Genomic DNA, 14650 nt, shown 5'->3' on the forward strand with positions numbered 1-14650 from the left:
CCCACGCTCCCTGAACTCTGAAGTGAAATACCAGATTCTATTTCTCTCCTGCAAGCTATTTTGGTACCCCAACGCACACACCCACCACCTCAAATTACCCCACTCTCTGCCTCACATTGCCCCAGTAGAGACTGTCCTGTCTCATTGGCATTTTCTAGCATGTTCCATCATGACATCACTTTCTAAGTGAGTAGACACATGAACATGAACACACATTCGTCTGGTGATTCACAATCACGGCTTGAGTCAAACCAGCATCCAACTGCATCTGAGTCCTGTTCAACTCTCTGATCCACCCTGAGTTTAGGGTTTAATACAGATTTAAGATGTTTGACATGATCTTTTTCATAAATTTACATTTAATTTATTCACAGGCATACTAAGTTTATAGGTTATTTTAATGGCATAATTAGTGGTAAGTATGGTTTTACCAGTCATAAAAAGTCATATAAAGCAAAACTGGGTTGCCAGGTGAACACATATGGTAGAAAGTCCAATATTTTGGGAAATTTGCTTAATCATTTTTAGGGATTTTCAAGAGTTAGATGAGAGGATTGATGCCACTTGCATGTCTGTAAGGTAAACATGAAACAAAGTCATTATTTGCCTATCAGCACATCTAGCTAGTTGTTTTACTGTTTTGTTTAATCAATAATAATGCATCATATATTATAAAGTGATCATACATTTTGTGTATGAACTTTAAAGTCCATAGTCCATCCACATAGGTGTTTTCACATGTTGAGTGATCGGACCTCTTCTGTGGACTGCGTGTGTGTACCAATTATGTCAACTTTTCCCCTCGCCCTTCTGTTGCTGTTGTTGCACTTTTTAGGGCAGGACAACGTAGCCCATTATCAATGTTATTTACTCAAGAACAGTACTTGACTATATGTACTTAGTTACATCCCAGCAGTGGTTAATGTTTGTGTATATTGTTTTTTTAAACCAGCCAGCCAACCAACCAAGAGCTCGTCCAAGGATTGCATGACCTCTTAACTCAATGGAACAAAGCTTTAACACATCCAGGCCAAAAGAGATTTTCACATTTTCATCACTATTTCCAAGTGTTCATGTTTTCAGACGTGTTTTCATGTTCCACATTTTCAGATAAGAATAAGACATACAAGCTTTTTTGTTAATGAGAAATGTATATGCTCATAACCCTTTCAAAAACCCATTGAATTAAAAATGCCTTTTGGAGATACAAGGTTTTCTCCTGACAACAGCAACTCATGATCTATAGTACTATTATTTATAACTGCAGGCTTCACAGCTTATTCTAAAGTGTGGGTTTCCTGTTCATAATACACTACGAGATAGCTATGGCCACAATTGTTTGGAGTCTCTCCCCTCTTGAAGAACTTGTGATGAATTTATGGACGTTTCTCAGCGCTGTACCTCAGCAACACAGCAACACACAGACGACGGCCCACGCATATCCTCCAGCTAAAGCTGCACTGTCAGCTTGCTCCAATCACGCTGTTCAGCAAACACATGTGTTTCCCCTTTGCACCCTCGGGATGATGTCACATCCACAGAGTCATGTGCTCTCCAAGTGCATCTTAATTTAAAACATCTCCATTTCCTGAGTCAGGTCAGTGTGATCTGAGTCAGGGGAGACAACATGGAGAGAAAGTATGCACCAAACAGAGGCACAAAGTGAGAAACTCCCTTTGGATAATGGGTAAGTGAGACATTATAATCGCTCCCTTAGGTGAATAAACCCTTTTTCAGAAGAGGCAATAGCACAGATAGCAGGCCAGGGTGGCTTTGATTTGTGTTGTGGCAAGAAATTATGAAATCTCTGTCATTACCGCGTCTCTGTCCTGTCATCACCATCCTTTCGTACAGACATGTGCACAGAACCTCAGCCCACACGCATTTAATGTCTCCAAAATCTCACACAGTTTTCCCTGAGATCAAATTTCATGGTAGTTGATAAAAGTTGTTGAAATCGCTGCTACTACTTCCTCTAGCGATGAAGTGTAATATTGCTTTATTCATACTCATGTTTTTATGATATGATAAGTAGATCAGGGTTTCAGCTGGAAGCCAGGGAAAGTGAAACTATCTTAAATGTCTTATATTCACCAGTCCAAAGAATCAATATTGTTCTACTGACAATAAAGATATTATGTTTCAGCTCAACTTATGTGCAAACAATATAGGAAAGTTACGAGAACACACCCTTTGTCTTGGCACCTTTCTTCTAAACACTCACTGCTGCTTGAAAAACACACACAAAGGAACAACTCACTGACACTTGGATATTGTGCCAGAACAAGCAGAGTCAGTGATCATGACAGATTACCAGGATGTTGGATTCAAAACCTCTCTATTGGAATAGGCCTCGCACCAGAAAGAAATAATTTCCAGCATGTTTAGTGCTAAACTACACCCCAAAGAACCCTTCAGCTCATAACATATCACTGTTCTCCAAACATTTTATCCTTTGTTGAAGCAATGTGCTGTTATTTTATATAATGGAAGAAAGGATTGTCATGTTCAGGGATAACCTAGACAATGAATAACAGGTAATAGATGATAATTAAGCACTGTAAGATTCCATAAACTATATGTCTCAGTGGACACAGGTAAATTGAAAAACCACATTAGGAAACTACTACTACTGTCATTCAGGTCATTTGCATGTAGCAGCGTGTAGATGGCGTGATCCTTAACATGCATGTGGCTTACCCCTATCTGCGAAGCTTTCATGTCAAATCCATTCTCTACCACGTTCACTCAGAGTTACAAGAGTTACAAATACAGAAGAAGACTGCATCATCTCTACTTGAGCAGTTGCTCTAATGTAAAGAATCCCCTGAGCCTTGAGAGCATTCATCATTTTGTATAAACCAATGTGAGTCATCTTAAAGCACTGACTAATGTTACTATAGATAAAAAAGTTGCAACAACTTGTAATAGTAAACTATCTTCTGTGTGAGCAGGGGCTCCAAAATCATCAGGGTCACTGCACATCACTTAAGGGGATCTCTACTGGTTTACTATTACACTAAACTCTTGTGAGTCCCTGAGTCTCTGGCTCACAAGAGTTTAGCGTATGAAGAAAATTCTGGTGAAAATTGATGCAGCAAAGGCTGACAAATTTTGACTTTCCCCCCCCCCCTATTATGGGGTCAACATCTGAAAACACTAAATCCTACAATTCCCATAATGCGGATTGATATTACAATAATCAGACCCTCACTGCCTGGTAAATGCCTATGTTTTACAAACTCTGCTCACAGTTTGTGATACAAGCATTTTTGTTAAGAATTTGTAGTCCAAGTCGAGATAAGAAAGCCAAAGAGAACATTACACAACTGTTTTCACAGGCTGAGTAGTACTGCCAATAACAATTGGTGGAGTGCCCCTTTAATTACATTATTTAGGAAATTTGCACCAGTTCAGCACATCAACTAAGGCTGGTTGCACCGGATTTAATGGAGGTGACGGAGTACATATACTGTGCATTAAATAAGGTGTCAGTAGGGGCCCAATCGCAAATCTTTGCCCTGCGTTCCCCTAACAGGTTAATCTGACCATGTGTGCAATAGAATGTGACATAAAAAGAAAGAATTTCATGTTAAGAACATTAACAGGCTTACATTACTTTATATTGACACCAGTACAGTACTGTTTCCTGTAAATCAATGGTTCTCAAACCTTTTGTGGCTGTGGACCCCCATTTGATAAGATTTTATCCCAGGATTGTACATCTGATGTTGACTTGTAGAAGTTTTATTCCAGCAAGTGTATAAAAACCATGACTAATATAGTCATACATTCAGACACTGTGTTACTTATTGATGTAATTGTAATGAAAATAAATTATTCTCCTTTTTGCTGGGAATCCCCAAAGGACCCTTTGGGGTCCCCGAACCCCTTTTGAGAGCCACTGCTGTGAACTGGAACTGTGACCACCACCGGCATCCCTGTATTTAACAGATTTATATAAAAGTTAAAGTAGTTCAAATATAGTCTTCAATAATACCACATTTCTAATGCTGTCTTTCAACACCTGACTTAAAAATCTACTTAGGAGTTCAGTGTGATGAAGGAATGAATGAGTGTGACACACAAATGGCAAAACAAACTATTTTTTGTTCTCAGTTTGCACAGTGGATGTAAATATTGACCCAAATGTGACCAGCAAGGCTTGTAAAGATCCAAGGTCTGCTAATAATCTATATGAGCTGTGTTGTTTCCACCATGTGTGTCTTTTGGTAAAAAAACGTTACGATTCTAGCTATACCTGTAGAGATTTTTGATTCTGACTCAGGCAAAATGACATGGACATGGTATCAGTCAAGCAAACAGGGCTGGGTTTCCAGTGGTAACATGGGTGGGAGAACAGGCCAGTCTTTGTTAAAAAGATTTAGTATCACTGAGGAGAGAGAAGCCATTGTGCTTTAGAAAAGCCCTTATTATGGTTCATGTCCTCGGATTGTAATGGATCCTCAGGCCCAGTTTAACAAATGCAACTCACTCAGGGTGACAGTATATGCATTTCAATGGGTCTGGTTGCTGGAAATGAGCCCCCTTGTTATCATCAGCTTATCAAGTATAGAACAAACAACCTCCCATCCATCCCATGCATCCAGAGTAAGGACAAAGGTCTAAGTCAAAGCTTCTGAAATTCTGCTTTTTTATGATGGCCATGTGAAAATACACAACTCGACTGTGTGAATGGTGAAGCAGATCAGATAATGATCAGTTCAAAATCACTGCAGCCCTTAGAACAGAAGATTAAAATGTCGACAATCATTTCAGGCCAAGGTTAAACTAAAATAACCATGATACAATAAAAAAAAACAAAAAAAAAAACACTTTGTTTTTCCTTTTTTTAATCTCACAAAAATGAATGCTTCTGTTCCTGAAAAGAGATGGAGTTATCTAGAAAACAGTAAATGCACAGTTCTCATTTTACAGATGTTTTTAGAACATTTCATGGTTCATTTTAGGCACTTGGAATCAAAACAACATTCCCTTTCTGAACAACAAAAATATCTTTGGTCCGGTATGTAATTCAAAAAATTAAAAGCCAGAGTATGAAAATAACACCAGCTTCAATGTTTGTCTCCTCAAAAAATGTATTTTTGACATGTATAAAGCTTCATAAAGACTTTTTTTTAATACTTAAAGATGATATTATCGCTACATCTCAGAAATGACCAGCAATCTTACAGATGTTTTGCAAGACAAAACAAGTAAGAAAAATCATTGTGTCGGCTCAATCAGATGTACAGCAGTACAGGATTGTTTAAGTCAAGTCATATTTGGCAAACATTAGTTTCTTTTTTTGTATTTTCAGTCCACTTCCTTTGAAAGATAAAGAGTGACGGAGACATGTCCAGGCAGGTCTGCCCTTCTCACAGCCAGTTCAGCTACAGGGCAGCCACGTTTGATATGAGTTACTGCAAGGCGAAACGTGCGGCGGCTGCACATGTGCAATATAGTAATTACTGAAGTTGATGTCCTGGACGTATGGAGCCGGCTGGTAGTAACATGTGACATTTGTTACAGTGGGGATGGCGTTCTGCTCAGCCAATACCCTCAGTGCCAGCATTGAGATGAGGCTGAGCGTCTGGCGCCGCTCGTGGCCCATCAGACACACAGTGCTCTCATTAACTACTTCGTGCAACGTCATCAGGCACTCGTACCGTTTGTGCTCCATCCCAGCAAAGTGGTTTTGCAGGTAGGCCTCCAGTTTCCTCTGCTGTTCACCTATGTCAGAGAAGTCAATGAAGAAGCGTGAGCACATGTAGCGCTGCATCTGCTTCATGTCCGCCTCTGAAGAGGGCCTGAACCCTCTCACCAGTAGGTGGCAGTACTTCAATAAGCCGCCCCCTCTGATTTCTTCCGGGTTGCGTGTAGCTATGGTCCTCTGGCACAGGTGGTCCATGGCCTCCTTGAAGTCCCCATACACACTCTCCCCGATCACAGTGGGGTGAAAACTCTCAGACATGGGCGTCTCGGAGCAGCGGTCAAACAAGAGCAGAGAATCAAGGCAAATCTGGAAGGAGTCCACGCTGAATTCAAACTGCCGCCGTAAAGAGTCCACAAATTTTAGCTCCACATTCTTGCCTGTGTTGTTAGACAGCGAGATGAGGCTCCAGCGGTCCGTGTCATTACAGACTTTCACCAGTTTCTGTACATAGGCCTCTTTGAGGGTCAGTGCTGTGATGCGTTCCTTAGAGACCCCGGCTGGCAAGAAGTCAAACAGGCAGTCCAGCACGACGTCCTTCACCAGACGGAAGGCCTGGTCGTCTTTCAAAGACACGCCAAAGATCAGGTCCAGATCCTTATAGCCCAGTCCGGTGTCCTGATGGAGCACGTGGCTGGCAGCCGAGCCGTTCAGCCTCACGTCCTTAACACACACCCCCCTCTCCTCCAACCTCGCCCGCACCACCTGCACAGGGACGAGACAGAGACACAGCATGTTACTAATGACAGGTTCTCTTTTAAGATGATAAGAGTAAAAAAAATGGGGGGTCAGAGGGAGCTCTGTAGTTGCAGAAATGATGAAAGAAACACACATCTAAAAAGACTCGAGTTAAACTAAATATGTCCAAATAAGCTCCACATGAGCCCAGTGGAAATCAATTGTTTGTGAAGGCAAGATCAATACCACTGCTCACAAAAGTCCATGAATGAAACCTAAAGAGCCCAAACAAAGAGCAGCAGAGCTGGTGAGTCTGTGCTCCACGGCCATCACCCTTTGGGTCAGATTGTCTTATCTTATCACAGAGATATGATTTATAATCCTGAATTTCATTCAAGAGAGAGTGAACACCAGCGTGCAGGTGAAGTGTAGTTGATCAAAATTTTTGCTTTAGGCTATACATCACAACCTCAGTTCATTAAGGTTCAGCAGCATTTCCCTTCCTCTGTCCCAGTGACCCGTAAGATGTTTAAACGACCTGGTCCCACCTCAGTGCGGTCACACTGGAAGAGGATAAGCAACAGCTGGACAGGGTATACCAACATCCCTGCTCGCAAGCACAAAGGGGAAACATGTCTGGGCTCTGAAATAAGACATCAAACATAGTTTCAGCGGAGTTGCCTGAAGGGAAATGATAATCCACCCTAAAAAACGTCCCGTTCTCAAAACATTTGGAAGAGATCAAAGTGTTCACCGGAAAGATCTGAATGATATGACACATCAACAACTAGCTGCAGCGCCCTTGTTTTATCTGGCAAGCTATTTGAGAGGTTTCTCATATTTATTCAGTGTATCCCTAGCAAGCAGGCACTTGTTGCTAAAAGATGGGATACATGTAGCTGACTGTGGCAACAAATGCATGCCCGACAGACTGTTCATGTAAGAAACACCTGCTCTACAAGCATTTCCACTGAGCAAATAACAATTGCACACAGTAAAGGGCAAAATCTGCAGCACAAATGAGTTGTACACACTCGCACACAATCCTAAATCTCCCTACTGGCACTGACCTGTCAGATTAGTGTCTGTCAACTCTCTCTCCCATGGTGATCAGATAACAAGCTGGCTCTATATATACATACTGGGTCAGGCTACAGACAAACAAACATTTGAAGGCAAATCAACCCCTCTAACAGGAGTGCTGAATGATTAATCGAAATATTATCGAAATAGCAATATTGCCCAGTGCAATCTACAAATTGCAGAAGCTGCACTGATTTGAGGAAGGTAAAATGTGTGACCAAACCGCATCTTAATGAAGTAGTGCAGTTTGTTTAGTACAGACCCCACCAAATGTCACACAATCATGATTTTAATATTTTTTTTAGTGCCACAAAAATGATCATTCCCACTGAAAAATGATGCAAATCATTATTTCTGTCAAAATAATTGCAATGGGATTTTTTTTTTTACAATGTCGTGCCACCCTACTTGGCGGCAATAGCACTGTAATCATTCTGCCATAAAGCCGTGCAGAATGGGTTCAAACTCCAATCAGAAGTGATAATATTTCTGTTTGTGTGCTTCTGTGGTCGTCTCCATATGTCAGCGCAGTCAGAGCCAAATTCAGGGTCAGGCGTACACTTAACACCTCTCCACCCTCTGACTACAGGTAGTCAGCCATACATACTTGAATACAGGTGAGTGGATAAGCCCCTGGCAGCACAGGTATGTCTCTGCTGGCTTTGCAAATCCTGCCAGAAACAAAACTCCCGTCTAATCAAGTTGGTCTCATTTCTTGAGATAAAAAAGGAGCTTAATAAAAGTTAAGTGGAGTAAAAGTGAAAAGGGTTGTGTAATATGGAGTGGCTCTCTCATAGGCTCTGAGCCACAGGTTTGAGTTGTCAAGCAGAACTTGTGTTGTAATCTTAGGTCTACAGTTACAGCTCTCACTCCTTCGTCTCCTGAGCTTCCTGATGCTGCGGGACAAAAGGTCCACACTCTCTTTCATGCCCTCTGTTATGCACCAAAACTGATTAAATATTTAGGCTTGACAGAATATTTTTAGGTTGCCATGACAGGAGACTTAATGTTGATCAATGTTCAGCCAACCACTGTCTGATTCTATGTGGCAGATGGCTGATTTTAGTTAAATAAAATTATGTGATTTCCACAAATCCCGGGGAAACGAGAGTCCCAAAATTTGGGGCTCAAACCTGCATTTAAGCCTCCTGCATACTCAATGGAGCATTCATGTTTCCACAACCACAAGCATGAAGTTCTGGGCTTCACAGGCTCGTTGAGCTCATCTTGAATATGTCAATGTGGAAATGAAATGGACAATTATACAACAGATTACCTGACTTGACTTTGGCGGTAGGAATCGGCTGTATGTTAAATTTGAAATTCTATGATGGCATTAATCTTGCACTTTCACACATACCCAACAATGTAGAAACACCACAGGAGAAGTGAAATGTGATCCAGCCACAATGCAGTAACAGACTGGAAATGTGGAGGGACTTTGGTATGTGTGTGTTTCATTTATTTTAAGTCAAACCAGGGGAGTATATAACTCAATATGTTCCCCTCAGTCTGCTGTTTGAATGTGACAATGATGGACACACAGACCAATCAGAATGAAGAAGACCTTTTCATATTTCATTTTAAATGGTCTGCTGGCTGTGCAATAAAATTAATATATATTTTAATTTAGTGTCACCAAGAGGCAAGATATACAAGCAATACATAGCAGTCAAAATTTCAAGTTCGCCCTCAAAACAGGAAACAGATCAAACCAAATTATGACATAATGTGTCACAGAAATACAATTAAGGAAGGAAGGATCCACAAGATCCTACACAGGCTATATCCTGGGTAGGTCAGTGGATCTCAAATTGGAAGTTGGAGACCACCAGGGGTCCTAGAGAGGTTTCCAAGAGTGTGCAAGATTAGTGTTCACAGTGTCTGACTATTTGATCCACATGTTTCACTGTATTCACTACTTACCCAACAACAGTGTGGTCACCTTTAATAATCAATGTAATATATAGTTACATAATATATGAATAATTTCATTCTAACTAACTCTAAAAAGAAGGGATGCCCAAACTTAGATCTGCAGCAAATAAACAAACAATTAAAACGTGTTGTGGAATACACAAGTGAGTGTATTAGTTATACGTGAAAACGTATGTGTGGGTTAGTACCATACACTGTATTGTAAAAAGGTTAGTACCTGGACAATCTCGCGGGGTTGCACGGACAGAGTGGGGAAGTTTCCTCGACCGTGGATGGGGACAGCCTCCCCCAGGATCGAGTCCAAGCGCTGCACCTGATCCCAAGACAACACGCAGAACCGCCGACTCTGATCCGACGCATCACCGCAAGACATCGCGATGTTAACTCTCGGGTCCCCCCAACAACAAATTAAAAAGAAAGAAAGAAAGAAAACAGCAGAATATGACGAGCTCTGTGTCTTCTCTCTTCAGTAAAATATTCCTGTGGATGTCAGCAGTGTGCCGGTCCGGTTATCTATCTTTAAGTGCTGAAAAGTTAGTTGAGTCAGAGGTGCGGAGGTGAGAGTGGGTCAGCCGTTTCTCCCGGTGCGTGCCGCTTTAATCCGGTCAGTCTGCAAAGCACCGATTCATCTGAGGGTTTAAAGCCTCTTCATTAGCATCAGCCCTGTGATTGGCTGCTTTGTTTGGTCATTGATTATGGACGCCCTGTCTGCAGGGAACACCCTTCATATGACGCATTTGACAGCCTCCTCCCCTCTGCTCCACTCACTGTGCATCCTACATGCTGACAGGGTTTCCCCTTAAGGATCTACTGATAGTCTAATCTACATCGCCTCAACTGCACCTCTGAGAAATGAGCATGTGTTAATATATGGCCGTTTGTGTCAGATTGAAACAGATAAGTGAAACGGATTGATGGTTACATAGATCATTGTACAGCTGTGCAAACACAACATCTCCTTTTGCTCCTGTGTATTTGTTTTATTTGACCAGGGAGCATGCAGGATGTTTTCTCAGCAACGCCCTGCTTCCAGATCATACATTTGTAAAAACATAATTTTATGTGTTTTGTAGGCTCATTATTAATCACTGGCACATATAAAAAAATACATTTTCATATTGAACAACCGGTCACAGGGAAATGCAGCATCAGGCCACTAGCAAAATGTGTTCTCCTTTCCTCTTCAGCTTTCTTGTACATTTGAACTAATGAACTACTTTAATAGATTTATATTTAATCAAATACATTTAAAAATGTGAGGCTGCAGAAACAGCAGTAAGCTAGGGTTTGCTTTTAACGGGACTAGTTCATCTGGTGTTACTTTGTTCTCCTTTATGATTAGATATAGCCTACTACCTTTTTTATGTGGTATAAAACACTCAGTTATTAAGATGTTGGAGCACCAAAATAGATGTTTCTGTCACAGGAAAACTTGGGTGAATTATCTTTAGCTAAGGCTATCTCACCATCTACCACAATCAGCCAGAGTGCACTGCAGTTTGGTTTTTACCCATTTTTTTTTTGTCAAAACTTACACCTATCTATGGCAACCCAGAACCACACCTATCTATGGCATAGTCTTTTTACATAAAAAAACACGTCAAAAAGTCTTTCTTTGTATTACCTCAATTTCTGACAAAATATAAAGGTAATACTACTACAGCATTTTGGCATTGTAGGACAGTAGCATATAGTCCTCTTCACTCACTGCCTCTAAAACATCCACACCAACATCAAAGATTCTGAAAAACTCCTATACTCCTCTGTAATAGGCCCACTATTAAAAACACATGATGCACATGGTTTTTTATCTTCATTGTTTTGTTAATAATAATGCATTTTGTTTAAAATAACTCATGTGCAGCCTCTTGCACCAGAGTCTGGAAATCCATGATCTATTTTGTTGAAATCCAGAAGTTCCTTGTCAGCCGCTGAGCACTTAATCTATGATAGCAGGCTTTTAAACTTTTAAACATTTAAATAAAATGTTGCTTGCTAATCACACATTTTTATAGGTCCTTATCATTTTTGGTCTGGCCTTGTTTGAAGTGGAGGGCCTTACCTTTATATTGTTTGTTTATCCAGCTAATGGAAAATTAAAGGCTACAACCACACGAGCAATCATTCATTCAATTTGCTCACGATTGTGCAGTGGCTTATGAAAAGGCTCTGATAACCTGCCATGCCCTTTAAGCTTTCCATTTACGTTTTCAGATACCTCACTGCCACTTCTTTCCACTCTGTGGTGCAGATTGTTTTTATTTTATTCGTTTGGTGCAGACACAGAGACATTTCCTGTGGTCTGAACCAAACGCTTGTCAGCTTTTTATGATTATAATGTTCAACTGAGGCATACAAAATCATTACAGTGAGAGGTTATTAGATTGCTTTATTTAGCTGTTGTCAGATGCAGTCAGTGTCTTCCAGTTTATTTGACCCATCTGAATTTCCCAAATCTGTCAGTCTCCTCTGCATCAGTTTGTGCAGGAGTGGATTGTGGTCACATCGTCACGGTCTTTGTATCTCATCCTGTCCTGCATGCAACTATGTTTAAATCCACTAAATATGCCCTAATGAAGGACCTCACACAATGGCAGACATTACTCTTTCAGTGGTGAGAAGGACTTAAGATTCTGCCAGCATGTAATTGCCAATGTATTGAACAATACAGGTGAAAACGTCTGTAATTTACTCTTTTAAAATGACCCACATACGTCATCATTTTTAAAATCCCTAACCGCTCATGCCTGTCCATAAAGCAGGTAAAAACCTGTTAAATGTTTACAAGAGAGTGAAGTTCACTTCATGATTGATCGTGTGGCTTTTTAGTGATGCAGCAATAAAACACAGACAGACGGAAACACACACTCCCCAAACATATGTGTGTGTGTGTGTGTGTGTGTGTGTGTGTGTGCGTGTGCGTGTGTGGGTGGGTGTTCATTCACACACTTCTCCACTGTTCTCCACTGTCCACAACACACAGCTGGAGGCTGACAGTGTCTCACGGGCCTCAGAGAGGCCAGGTTGTGGGCGTACCACAGATTTCTGGTCTCCACCGAAGATCACTCCAAATCCTGTGATGTCAACATAATCCTGTCTCCCTGGAAACAGCATCCGTGGTTGTCGGGCAGCTGGGGCAGAGGCGTCTCCTGCTGAGGGTCCTGCCAGGTGCCGATGTGAGACATCTGCGTCATCCGACTATAAATAACCCACCATGTGGCAGCTGCGCATCCTGGTAGAAGAGCCAGCCTTTACCTGAATATGAAACACTTGGGGAAAGAGAGAGAACAATGACGGTAGATAAATGTCAGGCCACTTTACATTCTCAGGTTCCCTCACAATCTCGTGGCAGAGGGCGCCAGTCGGATGCGAAGTTAAGATGTTCGTGCAGTGGAAGACAAACAACACAATTTAGAGAAAAAGCCTCCTGAGATGTGTTTACCTCTTTGTGCATAATTCCTGATCTCGCATTTTCTTCATTTATGTCCCTGTCACTGGATCCTCTGTTTGTCCCTGAGTTGACATCCTGGTGCCATGGTGACTGAGACTGTGAGTCTAGTAGGCGTGGTGAGATAACCAGTATTTAACCACACCTTAAACAAATGATGCGTTAGACAGGCGTATGTTCCAGACCTAGCCATGATCAAACATTATGAAGAACTCTTGGTAGTCTTGAGTACGTAATATTAAAGAGCCAGAATGAAAGCCTGTTGAAGACACGCGTTTGTGCTCAAAGACAGATAAAAGACATCACAGAGTTTTGTTGTCAAATATCTCTATCTGCAGTTGCAACATGGGCAGCAAGAGGAAGAGGAACAATGCTGGGCTTCTCTCAAGTGCAGGGACAAAATTGAACGTCACAGTGTGTCATAAAAGCGTGGCTGAAAATTGATGTCCCCAACAGTGAAGTGTCACAATGATCAATTGTGCGAAGACAGATAACACTCTGTCTGTTGCACAGGATGAGACGTGAAGCTCTTTTCACACTAGTCTGTCAGAGGCCCCTACAATCTAAGTGAATTATTTCCCCGAAAAGACTTTCCTCACCTGTCACTGAGCACATTCAGACAGGTCATACTAGAAGACCAAGTGTTTTCTATTATTAGAGTGTGTCTCACGTGTAACTTTGGACAGAACTGCCACAGCTAAAACAGTGATGCAGCTGCTTCTATTACATTGCATGTCTGATAATACACTGCGTGTTTAGTCTTGTGTGATTTTGAAAAAAGTTGGATTGTATCAGAGTTGCTTTTCAGGCTCAGTGTGCCCTGGCAGCAGATAACTGGTCTATACAGCCAGGTTGAGTTGACCCTTCAGGCTGGACACAGGTGGGGGGCTACTTTGGATAGAGAGAGTGTATGATAAGAGAGGTAAATTTACTTTTCCGGATTGCTCCAGATGACAAATCTATGGGACAGTGGAACAAGGTTATTTAAGCAGCCGTGCTGCTGACGTCAGGCTCCCTCCGCTGCCTGCTTGATTGATTATAGTAGTGCTTGGCAGAGTCAACCAGTGTGATGCTGGAAAAAATAAACAAACTATAGATTCAAGTGACCTTATACATGAGCTCTCCATCTGTCCACACCTGAATGGTGAAACGGAAAAATACAAAATTGTGAAAAAGGAAACGCACACTATTTGGTTTTCTGTTATAAGCTTTGTTACAACTATTGAACTTAAATCAAATCCTGACTAGTGTTGTCCTGTTGCCCATACCTGATCATTACTAATAACAAACCTGTGATTAGTGATTATTATATAGTGTTTTATGTTTATACAGAGATAATGAGTATGTTAACACTGGTTTAAGTAATAAAGCTGATGACTTTATGTCCTAAGATAATTTCTGTTCATTTCATTGATTCTACAAAAATTATTAAAAGAGTTAAAAAAAATTAAACTGAGAGCTGTGGCATTATTTTCTGCAGATCCATAGTTATGCAGCAGTACCTTTAGCTAAGAGAGTTATTGCATAGTTGAAGCGCTCTGAAGTTCAATGGTCAAATATACTGTTAGGCTATTATGTAAGGCTCGGCTCACTTTACTCTCTCAACGGGTGGAAAGGGGGATAAAGCTGACTCACACTGAGGTTATGTATAACGTCAAAAACACTATAGAAAGAGAACGTAAGTCAAATAGTGGAGTGTTTAGAAACACCTGTACAACAAGGAAAGACAAGAAATTCATTTAGATGGGGTGATTAAATCTCTATACCACCAATAAATGCCCAGTTTATGT

The 14650-nt window shown here is 41.1% G+C and overlaps 1 protein-coding gene across 1 annotated transcript; it reads right to left on the minus strand.

Annotated features, from left to right (window-relative positions):
* Window positions 1–4836: 4836 nt before the first annotated feature.
* Window positions 4837–10001, minus strand: tent5ba (terminal nucleotidyltransferase 5ba). The gene is made up of 2 exons (XM_046046166.1): window positions 9630–10001; window positions 4837–6418 (listed from the first exon to the last, which is right to left on the minus strand). The coding sequence occupies exons 1-2, from the start codon at window positions 9783–9785 to the stop codon at window positions 5390–5392; spliced, it is 1185 nt and encodes a 394-aa protein (XP_045902122.1). The 5' UTR covers window positions 9786–10001; the 3' UTR covers window positions 4837–5389.
* Between the last annotated feature and the right edge of the window lie 4649 nt (window positions 10002–14650).

Source organism: Micropterus dolomieu, linkage group LG03 (genome assembly GCF_021292245.1).
Source record: "Micropterus dolomieu isolate WLL.071019.BEF.003 ecotype Adirondacks linkage group LG03, ASM2129224v1, whole genome shotgun sequence".
Taxonomy (NCBI): Eukaryota; Metazoa; Chordata; class Actinopteri; order Centrarchiformes; family Centrarchidae; genus Micropterus; species Micropterus dolomieu.

What these genes read in the sequence shown, in the direction of transcription:
- tent5ba (XM_046046166.1), bottom strand. Translation starts at nt 9,785, where the DNA reads ATGTCTTGCGGTGATGCGTCGGATCAGAGTCGGCGGTTCTGCGTGTTG. An exon ending in AACCCCGCGAGATTGTCCAG is followed by an intron (nt 6,419 to 9,629) that starts GTACTAACCTTT and finishes GTCCCTGTGCAG; the next exon opens with GTGGTGCGGGCGAGGTTGGA.